The sequence below is a fragment of the Salmo trutta genome, chromosome 19 (assembly GCF_901001165.1).
Source record: "Salmo trutta chromosome 19, fSalTru1.1, whole genome shotgun sequence".
Lineage (NCBI taxonomy): Eukaryota > Metazoa > Chordata > Actinopteri > Salmoniformes > Salmonidae > Salmo > Salmo trutta.
Window position 1 is genome coordinate 35,371,656 of NC_042975.1, and position 15,787 is coordinate 35,387,442.

The 15,787-nt window shown below is 42.7% G+C and overlaps 1 protein-coding gene across 4 annotated transcripts; it reads left to right on the top strand.

Annotated features, from left to right (window-relative positions):
* The first annotated feature begins 249 nt into the window (after nt 1–249).
* Nucleotides 250–15,327, top strand: LOC115154448 (SLAIN motif-containing protein-like). Of its 4 annotated transcripts, none has more exons than XM_029700677.1 (9): nt 250–331; nt 900–1,011; nt 1,152–1,699; nt 1,848–1,987; nt 2,114–2,263; nt 3,878–4,009; nt 5,249–5,542; nt 5,761–5,934; nt 14,921–15,327. In XM_029700677.1, the coding sequence occupies exons 3-9, from the start codon at nt 1,233–1,235 to the stop codon at nt 15,226–15,228; spliced, it is 1,665 nt and encodes a 554-aa protein (XP_029556537.1). In that variant the 5' UTR covers nt 250–331; nt 900–1,011; nt 1,152–1,232; the 3' UTR covers nt 15,229–15,327. The 4 variants fall into 4 exon arrangements, with proteins under 4 accessions (XP_029556537.1, XP_029556536.1, XP_029556538.1 ...); XM_029700676.1 differs by having other exon boundaries at nt 900–989; XM_029700678.1 differs by having other exon boundaries at nt 258–331; nt 884–1,011.
* The last annotated feature ends 460 nt before the right edge of the window (nt 15,328–15,787 follow it).

A 15,787-nucleotide genomic window follows, 5' to 3' on the forward strand; every position in this document is an offset into this window, starting at 1 on the left:
AATTCAAATTAACGACATGGGAGTGGGGAACTTGGCAGTCAGAGGGCTTAGTCTAAAGTTCCTGTTATGTTCATATGTATGCATTGTATTCCCTTGATGTATAATAAAACAATTTCCTTTGGGATAGATGCATCACACAAAAACACTGCATGCCTACTACCAAATAATGAGTGAAGCAAGGTGTCCACAGCAGTAGTTATGAAGCCTACCTGGCGCTGCTAACAGAATAAATACATCTCAATGGAACGCCGGGGAGCTTCTTCGGCCGTTGGTTACCGTTATCAACAACAGCCAGAAAGCCAGGCAACAACAAGATTGTGGTCCTTGTCTGGTGGGTAGTTGGAAATAATCCCTATCAAACAAAAGCACATTGTTTTGTACTAATGGAGCCATGTATCCAAGTGTCGGTATATAACGTGTAGCAATTTTTGTTGGAATACGAGCATTAGCTAGCTAGAGATTAATTATTAATTAAACCAGAACTTTATATCGCTTGCTACCTTTTTTAACTTTGACGTTACTGTAGCTAGGTAACGTTACTGTACTAGCTAAATGTGTGCTCTAGCTAGTTTTTTCTGTCTTGTAGGGTATGTTGAGATGTAGTAGATAAGCGAGCTATTTGAATAAATCAAGACGGTTAACCCTTTCTTATATCCTTGACTTGGTCATTTCAAAATGTTTTGACATTAGTCCCAGTGGGCGGTTTTATTAGAGGTCAACACTATCGGATCTGCTACAGTACAGGCTGGCCAAGTAACGTTAGGGGTTTATTATGGCCGAGGACAAGATTGATGAGTGACTGGTGTGTGATCTGACTTCTCCTGTGTGATTGCTAGCAAATCATTAACGTTACTCATCACTTATGACTGCTGTTGTCACCAAGTCTGATCCTTTCTCAGAGGCAGCTTGTCGACTCTTTAATCCACATAAGACCCTGACACTGCTTTAAAGCCATCCAAGCTGTTGAGTCTCTCCTGCTACAAATCTGGGTCTGTACTGAGTGTAGTGGAGGTAACATTATTCAGTGGCTCTACATTTTGAGAGCTACTTTGGACATTGATAATATCGCTTTTACTTGATGTCATTTTGAAAGAAATGTTTGATTTGTGTTCTGAATTTAGTGTATAATTCAGCTGTTTTGTATTTTTCAGTGTGGTCAAGTAGTTGTTTTTCAGTCAGTGAAAAGTGAAGAACACTGGAGAATTGGAGAGCAGTTGAGGCCGGATATCCGGATGGAGCAGGACATTGCTGCACTGGAGCTGGTAGAAGTTCGAAAGTTACATGAATTAGTGCGGAGACTGGAAATTCAAAATGAATCTCTAACCAAGAGGCGAAGAAATATCAACACCAAAAACCAGGCTCTCTCTGGTGTGCTTATCAGCTGTCCCTCTTCGCTGGAGGAAAATCCAAATTGCTGTGACCCTGAACCAGCAGAGGTCAACGGTGGGGATGCTATATCTCCACCTCCTCTTGAAAGCCCCAGAGATACACCAGTGAGGCAGGATGGACACGTATATGATGGCTGTTATACACACTTGCCCCACAGTGAAATGTTGGAGGTGACACACAGGCAGGGATGCATGGGGTCAGAGGAGCTGGTGGTCAGGGACACAGAGAAGAGAGCAGAGCAGTCTTCTCTGGGGCTAGTGGACCTCCTGGACCTAGAGGAGTGTTGTGAGGTGGAGAATGAAGTGAGCTGGTAGGTACCTGCACAATTTGTTGATAAAACTCTAAACTGTATAGTGTCAAGAATTTGCAACTTCACTATTTTAGGCAAAATTTTTGTCCATGCCTTTGCAAACCACCTTTTTTAATACCTCAGTTGCTTAATTCTAGTTCATTATTAGGTTATATGAGTCACCCAAGAAAGGGGCATCTGCTGAGAGAAGTGATGAGTCCCCTATAAAGTGGTGTAGACAGGTCCTGGACAACCCCAGCCCGGAAACAGAGGTGGCATGTCGCACACTAATTAATATCCTGGACCAAAGTAAGTACTGCATAGTATATTACAATCTCTCTCACACAAATGGACACAGACTAAAAGTGGCCATAATGCTTTATCATCTTGAACAGGTAGCTCCTATTCATTTAATTTCCTTATTCTTTCCGTTAGAGACAAGATGGAGGAGTATCTTCAGCAGTCGCTCCCACAGACGTCCTGTAGCCTTCCCTGACACTGGCCATCTCTGCATGGGCTCACCTTCTCCTCGGTACCACAGATCAACTGACAGAAGTCAACAAACCAACAAACCTAACAGCTCAGGTAGGGTGCAATCTGGAGAAAACAATTCCCAATTCGTAAAACTGTTCTCTCCCATGGGTGCCTGTACATGCATTCAGAAAGTATTCAGACCCCTTGACTTTTTCCCCAAAAAATGTACGTTACAGCCTTATTCTAAAATAGATTAAATCATTTTCTCCCCCTCATCAATCTACGCACAATACTCCATAATGACAAAGCAAAAACAGCTTTTTAGAAATTTTTGCAACATATACATAAGTATTCAGACCCTTTACTTGGGAATAACGCTACAAGCTTGGCACACCTGAATTTGGGGAGTTTCTCCCATTCTTCTCTGCAGATCCTCTCAAGCTCAATCAGGGTGGATGGGGAGCATCGCTGCACAGCTATTTTCAGGTCTCTCCAGAGATGTTCGATCGGGTTCAAGTCCGGGCTCTGGCTGGACCACTCAAGGACATTCAGAGACTTGTTCCCGAAGCCACTCCTGCGTTGTCTTGGCTGTGTGCTTAGGGTCATTGTCCTGTTGGAGGGTGAACCTTCACCCCAGTCTGAGGTCCTGAGCGCTCTGGAGCAGGTTTTCATCAAGGATATCTCTGTACTTTGCTCCGTTCATCTTTCCCTCGATCCTGACTAGTCTTCTAGTCGCTGCTGCTGAAAAACGTCCCCACAGCATGATGCTGCCACCACCATGCTTCACCGTAGGGATGGTGCCAGGTTTCCTACAGATGTGACGCTTGGCATTCAGGCCAAATAGTTCAATCTTGGTTTCATCAGACCAGAGAATCTTGTTTCTCATGGTCTGAGAGTCCTTTAGGTGCCTTTTGGCAAACTCCAAGCGGGCTGTCATGTGCCTTTTACTGAGGAGTGGATTCTGTCTGGCCACTACCATAAAGGCCTGATTGGTAGAGTGCTGCAGAGATGATTGTCCTTCTGGAAGGTTCTCCCATCTCCACAGAGGAACTCTGGAGCTCTGTCAGAGTGACCAAGGCCCTTCTCAAGGCTCCCTTCTCAAGGCCCTTCTCAAGGACCTTCTCCCCTGATCGCTCAGTTTGGCTGGGCGGCCAGCTCTAGGAAGAGTCTTGGTGGTTCCAAACTTCTTCCATTTAAGAATGATGGAGGCCACTGTGTTCTTGGGGACCTTCAATGTTTCAGAAATGTTTGGTACCCTTCCCCAGATCTGTGCCTCGACATAATCCTGTCTCGGAGCTCTACGGACAATTCCTTTGATCTCATGGCTTGGTTTTTGCTCTGACGTGAACTGTCCACTGTGGGACCTTATATAGACAGGTGTGTGGCTTTCCAAATCATATCCAATCAATTGAATTTACCACAGGTGGACTCCAATCAAGTTGTATAAACATCTCAAGGATGATCAATGGAAACAGGATGCACCTGAGCTCAATTTCAAGTCTCATAGCAAAGTGTCTGAATACTTATGTAAATAAGTTATTTAAATTTTTCATAACTTTGCTAAAATGTCTAAAAACCTGTTTTCACTTTGATATTATAGGGTATTGTGTGTAGATTGATGAGGATAAAATCAATCTTTCCAAATGCTCTGTAACTCCAACCAACTAAAGTTCCAGATTGTTCTGGTTGTATTTACTCAGTGTCTCTATTGCCTTGGTATTTCAGATGGCAATGATGCTATTTTACCACCATCAATGGATGAGAATGAGCCGAGTTTCTCAGATGACTCCATCACCATGGGCTACAGGCTGCAGGACCTCACTGATGTCCAGATCATGGCTCGCATGCAGGAAGAGAGTGAGTGTGGAAAGTTTTGATTCATATACTGAACAAAAATATAAACGCAACATGCAAATATTTCAACGATTTTACTGAGTTACAGTTCATATGAGGAAATCAGTCAATTGAAATAAATTCATTAGGCCCTAATATATGGATTTCACAAGACTGGAAATAGAGATATGCATCTGTTGGTCACAGATACCTTAACAAAAAAAGGTAGGGGCGTGGATCAGAAAACCAGTCCGTATCTGGTGTGACCACCATTTGCTTTATGCAGCGCAACACATCTCCTTTGCATAGAGCTGATCAGGCTGTTGATTGTGGCCTGTGGAATGTTGTCCCACTCCTCTTCAATGGCTGTGCGAAGTTGCTGGAGATTGGCAGGAACTGGAACATGCTGTCGTACACGTTGATGCAGAGCATCCCAAACATTCTTAATGGGTGACATGTCTGGTGAGTATGCAGGCCATGGAAGAACTGGGACATTGTCAGCTTCCGGGAATTGTGTACAGATCCTTGCGATATGGGGCTGTGCATTATCATGCTGAAACATGAGGTGATGGCGGTGGATGAATGGCACAACAATGGGCCTCAGGATCTCGCCACAGTATCTCTGTGCATTCAAATTTGCATCGATAAAATGCAATTTTGTTCGTTGTCCGTAGCTTATGCCTGCCAATACCATAACCCCACCGCCACCATGGGTCACTCCGTTCACAGCAATGACATCAGTAAACTGCTCGCCCACACGATGACATACACATGGTCTGCTGTTGTGAGGCTGGTTGGAAGTACTGCCAAATTCTCTTAAACAACATTGGAGGCGGTTTATGGTAAATAAATGTACACTAAATTCTCTGGCAACAGCTCTGGTGGACATTTTTGCAGTCAGCATTCCAATTGCACGCTCCCTCAACTTGATCCATCTGTGGCATTGTGTTGAGTGACAAAACTGCACATTTTAGAGTGGCCTTCTGTCCCCAGAACAAGGTGCACCTGTGTAATGATCATGCTGTTCAATCAGCTTCTTGATATGCCACACCTTTCAGATGGATGGATTATCTTGGCAAAGGAGAAAACACATTTGTGCATAACATTTGAGAGAAATAATATTTTTGTGCTTATGGAACATTTCTGTGAAATTTTATTTCAGCTCACTTTACATGCTGCGTTTATATTTTTGTTCAGTGTAAATACTATGCATATTTACTTTCTTGTGGACAGGGTGTTTGACAGTGTTTTCCTTGTCCCAAGGTTTACGACAGGACTATGCCTCCATCCCTGCTGCCGCCACACCGTTCAGGAGTCCTGGTGCATCCATGCTGTCACCTTCTAATTATAGCTACAGTGACCTAGAGTTCGACAAGTATAGCCTGGAGGACACAGTCGCATACACACGGCCTCCCAGCCAGCTGCCCCACTACCGCCGTTCCCCACTGGGCCAATCACCCAGAGCCATAGCCCAGCCTGGTTACAGCAGCCAGCTGCCAAGGCCTCCCAGTCAAGCCACCACTCAATCTAAGCTGCTTAAGATTGCAAAGAGCAGAGGTAAAAGAGCACCTGTAACAGGCAACATGGAAAATCCCTTATGACACACAAATATACACATTGACTAATACATTTTTGTTTTACATATCGACAGCACTCTTTAAAGTGGTGTGATGTCACATAGAACATTCTTTACTCCTATCAGTTTATCATGATCTGCTATGTGTGTTTCACCCGGTTGTATGTGAAATGGGAGTTAACCCAGAATGTTGTTGTAGAGGGTCTGAGAAGCAGCATGTCCAACCAGGATTCACCTCCTCCTCGCACCAGCCTCCGCTCTCTCCAGGCAGTCAGGAACAGCCGCAACCTGGAGGCCAACGGCCAGTTCCTCACAGACCACCCCACCTCCCGCCTCACCTACCCTGTAGCAGGTTCAACCAGGTCTCCACCAGGTGGGTTGGCATTTTGGTAGGGATAAGATATGACTAAACCTTGCCCGCCACCGTGTACAGTTGAAGTCGGAAGTTTACATACACTTAGGTTGGAGTCATTAAAACTGTTTTTTCAACCACTCCACAAATTTCTTGTTAACAAACTATAGTTTTGGCAAGTCGGTTAGGGCATCTACTTTGTGCATGACACAAGTAAATTTTCCAACAATTGTTTACAGACAGATTATTTCACTTATAATTCACTGTATCACAATTCCAGTGGGTCAGAAGTTTACATACACTAAGTTGACTGTGCCTTTAAACAGCTTGGAAAATTCCAAAAAATGGTGTCATGGATTTAGAAGCTTCTGATAGGCAAATTGACATAATTTGAGTCAATTGGAGGTGTACCTGTGGATGTATTTCAAGGCCTACCTTCAAACTCAGGGCCTCTTTGCTTGACATCATGGGAAAATCAAAAGAAATCAGCCAAGACCTCAGAAAAAAAATGATAGACCTCCACAAGTCTGGTTCATCTTTGGGAGGAATTTCCAAACGCCTGAAGGTACCACGTTCATCTGTACAAACAATAGTACGCAAGTATAAACACTATGGGACCACGCAGCCGCCATACCTTTCAGGAAGGAGCCGCTTTCTGTCTCCAAGAGATGAACGTACTTTGGTGCGAAAAGTGCGAATCAATCCCAGAACAACGGCAAAGGACCTTGTGAAGATGCTGGAGGAAACAGGTACAAAAGTATCTATATCCATAGTAAAACGAGTCCTATATCAACATAACCTGAAAGGCCACTCAGCGAGGAAGAAGCCACTTCTCCAAACCCGCCATTAAAAGCCAGACTACGGTTTGCAACTGCACATGGGGGCAAAGATCACACTTTTTGGAGATATGTCCTCTGGTCTGATGAAACAAAAATATAACTTTTTGGCCATAATGACCATCGTTATGTTTGGAGGTTAAAGGGGGAGACTTGCAAGCTGAAGAACACCATCCCAACTGTGAATCACGGGGGTGGCAGCATCATGTTGTGGGGGTGCTTTGCTGCAGGAGGGACTGATGCACTTCACAAAATAGATGGCATCACGAGGAAGGAAAATTATGGGGATATATTGAAGCAACATTTCAAGACATCAGTCAGGAAGTTAAAGCTTGGTCGCAAATGGATCTTCCAAATGGACAATGACCCCAAGCATGCCTCCAAAGTTGTTGCAAAATGGCTTAAGGGCAACAAACTCAAGGTATTGGAGTGGCTATCACAAAGCCCTGACCTCAATCCTATAGAAAATTTGTGGGAGCAAGGAGGCCAACAAACCTGACTCAGTTACACCAGCTCTGTCAGGAGGAATGGGCCAAAATTCACCCAACTTATCGTGGGAAGCTTGTGAAAGGCTACCCGAAACGTTTGATCCAAGTTAAACAATTTAAAGGCAATGCTACCAAATGCTAATTGAGTGTATGTAAACTTCTGACCCACTGGGAATGTGATGAAAGAAATAAAAGCTGAAATAAATAATTCTCTCTACTATTATTCTGACATTTCACATTCTTAAAATAAAGTGGTGATCCAAACTGACCTAAAACAGGGAATTTTTACTAGGATTAAATGTCAGGAATTGTGAAAAACTGAGTTTAAATGTATTTGACTAAGGTGTATGTAAACTTCCGACTTCAACTGTATCTCAGGATACATCTCGGAAAGCATATATAGGTAACTGCCAAAATAAAAGGAAACACTTGATTAAATGAGGGATACAAAGCACAGGTGTGATTCCTGAGTTAATTAAGCAATTAAACACATCATCATGCTTAGGGTCATGTATAAAAAACCTCAGTTGCCCATTATTTTGGCTAGAAGAGGAGATCTCAGTGAGCACAGGGGGTTTAAAGTGGTTCACTCACTCACTCACTCACTCACTCACTCACTCACTCACTCACTCACTCATTCACCAGTGCCTGTATCCACAAAGCGTCTCGGAGTACAAAATTGGTTGTAAGTCCTGAGAATATATACGTTTACTTTATTTTTAGGATACCTCATGAGCTGTCCTAACCAGTTAAGAGTTACCAACAGGTGTCTTGATAATAGAAAAATACAGCGAGTCAGTGGTGCCTGTGCCACAGACAACCAATTGCTTTAGAGTTGTTGAAAGAATGTTTTGATATTTCTATATGATCAACCAATAAATTATGGCTCTACAGTGCAACCATTTTGCTCAGATATGAGGCTAAATATTTTGCTGTGCGACTTGACATTTTATTTAGGAGCACCAGTGCGCCTAGAATACTTAAGGATTCTAGTTTTAATATCTCAAATATTTTTCATTGTGCTCCTAAATGTCTTTGTGTGCGCCTACATTGTTCAACTTAGGTGCACACGTGCTGCTTGTAAAAAAGGTAAACGTAGAGCCCTGCATAAATAATCTAGACCTACATGCAGTGGCGACTTTAGCATTTGAATCTTGGAGGGGCAGAAAATAACAAATGTTTTTGATGCATGCCAGCAAAGCCACTACACACCACAATACTAAACAATACATTAATTGCACTTTAACGGTGACGAACGGTGCCTACAAACTGTTAGGGCCTACATAAAGATATCCCAACAGCAGAGTTTTCTTTTCAGCACCATGGAGTGAATCCTTACCACTGCTACACCTGGTTATCAAAACAGTTCATTCAGCCTCATTTACTGCCTTAAAAAAAACTGCTGATATGGCTGACTTGCTTAAACAAATGTGGTTTCTACTGACAATTGAGATGTACAAACTATGACATAAGGTGACGACGAGTGAATAAGAGGCAATCCATAATTTCAATTAAGACATTAATGAGTGAGCTAGGACGGGCGTAGTCAATATATCAATTTTTTTCAGCACTTTTGAAATGTACAGCAACAGAATTCAGAACATGGGCCCTTCTTACAGTGTTCTCCCTGTACACTAGGTCGAAGGATAAATAAAGGGGGAATATAAGCAGACAATGAAAGCTCTTACAATATTCGATGATAACATTTCTCTAAAACATGCTAGTGGCTACATGTGCACCACCAAGTCAGAACAGTAGGCTAAGTTATGAGGGGGAAAGGGACCAAATTACTAGGGTGAGGTACATGGCTACAAACAGCTTACTACACAACATACACTTAGTATTACTTTCTTAGCTACAGTATACATATCGCCCTGGCATATTACATCATTTATGCAGCAGCATACAATACATTTTTAGACTCATGTTGTGCTGTTCTCACTTGAACAGTAAGGTGGCGCGGTGGTCCTTGTGAGCAAATTTTGTCATCAAACTTTGTCATCAAAGTCTGGCATTCTCTGGCTTTATGATACTTTCAAAACAACTGGGAACTCTGAAAAAAAAACAGGGTTGAATCATGACGTCAGTGATCTTCAGGTTGGAGCTCTAGAAAGAGGCCCGAAATCCCGACTTGGAATTCCGAGTTGGATGACCGTTCAAAATGTATTTTCCCGTTCCGAGCAAATTTTTTGTTTAGAACGCGGCAGAAGTCATGCTGGATTGACAGCATGGCCAATGTATTTAACTTTTTCTGGCCCATGGTGTTGAAGGTTTATCCTTTTAAGCTTGGAAAAGAGACCCTTAAACTGCAGACTTGGACCACACACCCACTCCACTGAATAGCATGCTAGTGATTGCTTTGCAACGCTTGCAGAAAGCCACTCATTCCTTCCAAACCACTCATTGTTGAATTTGCGATTTCCAACCTGTTGTGTAATGTTTATGTCCAATGGCCGATGAGCATCGATAAGTTTTATCTGTAATTTCTCTTCATATGACAAGGATTGAAAAGGTTTTGCCAGTATATTGTCGACTTGATTCATGATGATGACTGCTTGTCTAACTTGCTAGCTAAGATTTTGAAAGTATGATGTTGACATGATCAGTCAAATCAAAGCTACGGTAGATATAATGTGATTTGACGTAATATTATCTGTGGCCAATGACCTTGAGCCTTCTTGGATGGGCACTTCTAATGTAACTCTATAGCAGCACCCAAGGGGCTTGCATTTTCAAGCTCTCCCCATAAATTTACAGTGACGTAGTGTCCCCATGAGTGAAAGAACACTAAGCCAATCATGGCCAACTAAAGAACATTACCAACCCCTAATATTTTCCGCTGGCTGCCCCACCACCACAGAAAGAACTGAGCTAGGCTGAAACAGCTGCATTTTGGAGCTGCCTTACTCAAGCAAGCAAAAAAAAGACCACGTTTGTATGTAGACCCTTTACTCAGTACTTTGTTGAAGCACCTGTGGCAGAGATTACAGCCTCCAGTCTTCTTGGGTATGACTCTACAAGCTTGGCACACCTGTATTTGGGGAGTTCTCCCATTCTTCTCTGCAGATCCTCTCAAGCTCTGTCAGGGTGGATGGGGAGCGTCGCTGCAAAGCTATTTTCAGGTCTCTCCAGAGATGTTCGATCGGGTTCAAGTCCTGGCACTGGCTGGGCCACTCAAGGACTTTCAGAGACTTGTTCCTGAAGCCACTCCTGCGTCGTCTTGGCTGTGTCGTTGTCCTGTTGGAAGGTGAACCTTCACCCCAGTCTGAGGTCCTGAGCGCTCTGGAGCAGGATTTCATCAAGGATCTCTCTCTGTACTTTGCTCCGTTCATCTTTCCCTCGATCCTGACTAGGGTTGCACATTTTGGGGAATATTCAGAGGTGGAAACTTTCCGTGGGAATTAATGGGAATATATGGGAGTTAACAGAAATATATGCAAATTAATGTTTTTGCATTGGATAAACAGTAGAAGTCGGAAGTTTACATACACCTTACCCAAATACATTTAAACTCCGTTTTTCACAATTCCTGACATTTAATCCTAGTAAAAATTCCCTGTATTAGGTCAGTTAGGATCACCACTTTATTTTAATTATGTGAAATGTCAGAATAATAGTAGAGAGAATGATTTATTTCAACTTTTATTTTTTTCATCACATTCCCAGTGGGTCAGAAGTTTACATACACTCAATTAGTATTTGGTAGCGTTGCCTTTAAATTGTTTTACTGTTTAAATTGTTTAAGTGCATTAGTCCCTCCTGCAGCAAAGCACCCCCACAACATGATGCTGGCACCCCCTTGCTTCACGGTTGGGATGGTGTTCTTCGGCTTGCAAGCCTCCCCCTTTTTCCTCCAAACATAACAATGGTCATTATGGCCAAACAGTTCTATTTTTGTTTCATCAGACCAGAGGACATATCTCCAAAAGGTACGATCTTTTCCCCCATGTGCAGTTGCAAACCATAGTCTGGCTTTTTTATGGCAGTTTTGGAGCAGTGGCTTCTTCCTCGCTGAGCGGCCTTTCAAGTTATGTTGATATAGGACTCGTTTTACTGTGGATATAGATACTTTTGTATCTGTTTCCTCCAGCATCTTCACAAGGTCCTTTGCTGTTGTTCTGGGATTGATTCGCACTTTTCGCACCAAAGTACGTTCATCTCTAGGAGACAGAAAGCGTCTCCTTCCTGAGCGGTATGGCGGCTGCATGTTTATACTTGCGTACTATTATTTGTACAGATGAAAGTGGTACCTTCAGGCGCTTGGAAATTGCTCCCAAGGATGAACCAGACTTATGGAGGTCTACAATTTCTTTTGATTTTCCCATGATGTCAAGCAAAGAGGCCCTGAGTTTGAAGGTAGGCCTTGAAATACATCCACAGGTACACCTCCAATTGACTCAAATGATGTCAATTTGCCTATCAGAAGCTTGTAAAGCCATGACACCATTTTCTGGAATTTTCCAAGCTGTTTAAAGGCACAGTCAAGTTAGTGTATGTAAACTTCTGACCCACTGGAATTGCGATACAGTGAATTATAAGTGAAATAATCTGTCTGTAAACAATTGTTGGAAAAATTACTTGTGTCATGCACAAAGTAGATGTCCTTACCGACTTGCCAAAACTATAGTATGTTAACAAGAAATTTGTGGAGTGGTTGAAAAACCGGTTTTAATGATTCCAACCTAAGTGTATGTAAACTTCCGACTTCAACTGTATTTACTATATGGAGACAGAAACAGAAACATTTTACCTTATCATAAGTAGACGTCATTGCAATTGATTAAATCCTTCCAATATAAATTTCAAAAAACTATTTAGTTACGAATTTTACTTTAATTAAATGAGTTGACTCTTCACATGGGATGATTTCACTGAACAACAAAAGAAAGGGAATATTGAATGATCCTCAATGATCCATCGTATCTCCCAAAAATGTTTTCAACATACAGCTGTAAAATGATAGTCTAGAAACTAAAGCTTTGGTTGTCTTCCTCTCATGTCTTCTCCCTGGACCTCCTCAATGTCCACCTCTTGAACATCAGACTCTGAGGCTTCCTCTTCACTGTCACTTTCCAATCTTGTTGAGGATGGCTCGTTGTCAGGCTCAAAATGCCTCAAATTTGCCCGGATGGCCACCAATTTTTCAACCCTTTTATTGGTCAGCCTGTTGCGTGCTTTGGTGTGTGTGTTCCCAAACAAGGACCAGTTGCGCTCTGAGGCGGCTGGTGTTGGTGGGATTTGGAGGATGATGGAGGCAACAAGGGAAAGAGCTTCAGACCCACAAAGTCCCTTCCACCAGGTAGCTGATGAGATATGTTGGCACGACTGCCATATTGCATCTCCATCCCAAAGCCCTTGCTTGGGCGTGTACTTCTCCAGACTGCCAAGAGCCTTGCCCTCATCCAGGCCAAGGTGGCGAGACATGGTAGTGATGACACCATAGGCCTTGTTGATCTCTGCACCAGACAGGATGCTCTTGCAAGCATACTTGGGGTCCAACATGTATGCTGCAGCATGTATGGGCTTCGGGCAGAAGTCTTTAAGCTTTTTGATGTATTTCAGAATTGCAGTATCCTCTGCTTGGAGCACCAGTGAAGTGGGCAGGGCTGTACAGATTTCTTCTCTTACATCTGCAAGCAGAGTCTGAACATCAGACAGGATGGCATTGTCTCCCTTAATCCGTGCAATGGCTACTGCTATAGGTTCCAGGAGTTTCAGGCTGCTTACCACTCTCTCCCAAAATACATCATCCAGGAGGATCCTCTTGATGGGGCTGTCCATATCGGCAGACTGTGATATGGCCATTTCTTGTAGAGACTCCTTCTCCTCAAGGAGACTGTCAAACATGATGACAACACCACCCCAACGGGTGTTGCTGGGCAGCTTCAATGTGGTGCTCTTATTCTTCTCACTTTGCTTGGTGAGGTAGATTGCTGATATAACTAGATTGCTGATAATACCTAACCATTTCCTTGGCTCTATTGTAGAGTGTATCCATTGTTTTCAGTGCCATGATGTCCTTGATGAGCAGATTCAATGCATGAGCAGCACAGCCAATAGGTGTGATGTGAGGGTAGGACTCCTCCACTTTAGACCAAGCAGCCTTCATGTTCACAGCATTGTCTGTCACCAGTGCAAATATCTTCTGTGGTCCAAGGTCATTGATGACTGCCTTCAGCTCATCTGCAATGTAGAGACCGGTGTGTCTGTAGTCCCTTGTGTCTGTGCTCTTGTAGATTACTGGCTGAGGGGTGGAGATGATGTAGTTCATTATTCCTTGCCCACGAACATTCGACTACCCATCAGAGATGATTGCAATACAGTCTGCTTTCTCTATTATTTGCTTGACCTTCACTTAAACTCTGTTGAACTCTGTATCCAGCAAATTAGTAGATAAAGCATGTCTGGTTGGAGGGGTGTATGCTGGGCGAAGAACATTCAGAAATCTCTTCCAATACATATTGCCTGTGAGCATCAGAGGTGAACCAGTGGTATACACAGCTCGAGCAAGACATTCATCAGCATTTCTCTGACTACGTTCCTCCATTGAGTCAAAAAAACTTCTGATTCCAGGAGGACCATGAGCTGTTGCTATCGATAAGGTGTCTGATTCAACATTTTCACCTCAAATAGAAGTAGGGGGACTTTTGTCAGAGGGTGCTTGTTGTGAGCACTGAGGGAACGTTATGCACTTGGCCAGATGATTCTGCATCTAGTTAACAAAAAATCATGTATGTCATATAAAATATATTCACCCCACCCAGTATTGTAATCAAAAGCATGTAGTCCTTGGCTCAGACAGTGTAGTAGTGTGGACTCAATAGCATCTCATTAGTGAGCAAGATCTTGAAGATCAGCTGTACATGTGATGGATGAATGCACTGTGCATGCAGAGTTGCAATTCCATTGAATTGGGGATAGTTTAATCAAAATATGCCACAAGACCTAGAATTGCCTTTTGTGTATCCCACAAAAAAAGGTTAGCTGTTATAAGCAAACTTTTTTTTATGAATTTAAGCAAAATTGCCTAAATTCCAGGGCTTAACTTCCTATGGAAAATTACTGGAAAGTTTTCGACCCTTTGCAACCCTAATCCTAACTAGTCTCCCAGTCCCTGCCGCTGAAAAACAAACCCACAGCATGATGCTGCCACCACCATGCTTCATCGTAGGGATGGTGCCAGGTTTCCTCCAGACGTGACGCTTGGCATTCAGGCCAAAGAGTTCAATCTTGGTTTCATCAGACCAGAGAATCTTGTTTCTCATGGTCTGAGAGTCCTTTATGTGCCTTTTGGCAAAAGACTGAAATATAACAAAACTGTTTGACATAGAAACACTGGATTTTCGTTTGTTTAAAAAAAAAACATTAACGATGAAATTATGAAAAATATGGACATTCCACCCATGAGGCCAAACAAGGCACTTTTCGTCATTGACTGCAGGATAGGGCTACCATCATCCTAAAACTAACTGACCTGTGAGTTTTTTGTTGTTGTCTTAAAACAGGTTTTAACAGGATTCCTAGGAACTCTTCTGAGATGCTTTGTGGATACGGGTTCAGATCTCAACCCAATTGAACACTTATAGAAGATTCTGGAGCTGCCTTTTTTTTTTTTAAACTTGGCTTTATTTCAGACAGACATGTTTAGTCCATAACATTTCCAAACTTGTGATTGCCTCCTAGGTGAGTCTTCAGTCAGGCTTAGGAGTGGTGGCCGATCTTCATCTGTTTCTGCCAAAACCTTGAACTCCAGTGACCCTGCAACTGGAGTAGCACAGCAGTCCCTGAGGGAATCATTTCAGGCCTTGTCTATTAGAGGGCTGCCGAGAGCCCAGTCCCTCAGCCCCTCTGGTTTGAGGATCCCCTGTCCCAGTAAGGACTTTTCAGTTGGAGGGTACCTATCAAGTCATGGTCGTGTCTATGCCTCCCCTGAGAGGTCCACTACTCTGGCTTGGGGCAGACTGGGGCAGCCTGCCAATACCCATAGGTAAAAAGGTATACTCAATGTTTCTCAGTAATTCCTCAGTAATCTGTAACATACTCTCACTCAAAATAACTCCACTTAATGTATTAAAGCACATTAAACAGTAGGTTTGGTTTCTGTGAATTTTAATTTAGTCATCGTTTTCTTCTGCCAATCATGCAGTGCTGGTTTATTTTATGTGGCTTCACAATCCCTTCCACTGGAATTGGACACCTTATCCATCCTTTCTCAGCTGTAAATGCAAGGTGCTGCTCAATGCTAAAAATCCAAATGATCGGCAATGAAATTAATGTTAATTTGATTCAAATTTGGGAATTGACACACAAATTCATACTTAGAACTGATACAGTATATCATTATTACATTAATTGTTACTGTAGAGTATCTCACAGGGCTTGGTTGTAAACACCATCTAATTCTGCATACTAAAAGTTATACCACAATATGTTTCAGTTGAAACTATCATAACACTTTGAGGACAGTTACAGTATTGTGCCCTATTTAGTTTTTGTTGCAAATTGATCAGTTGTGGTATACACTACTGCTCCACCTTTTAGTTAGTGCAT

Bases quoted from the DNA above. Each gene is read 5' to 3' on its own strand.
- LOC115154448 (XM_029700677.1), top strand. From the start codon at position 1,233: ATGGAGCAGGACATTGCTGCACTGGAGCTGGTAGAAGTTCGAAAGTTA. The intron at 1,700-1,847 runs GTAGGTACCTGC...GTTCATTATTAG, and splicing joins GTGGAGAATGAAGTGAGCTG to GTTATATGAGTCACCCAAGA. The intron at 1,988-2,113 runs GTAAGTACTGCA...TCTTTCCGTTAG, and splicing joins AATTAATATCCTGGACCAAA to AGACAAGATGGAGGAGTATC.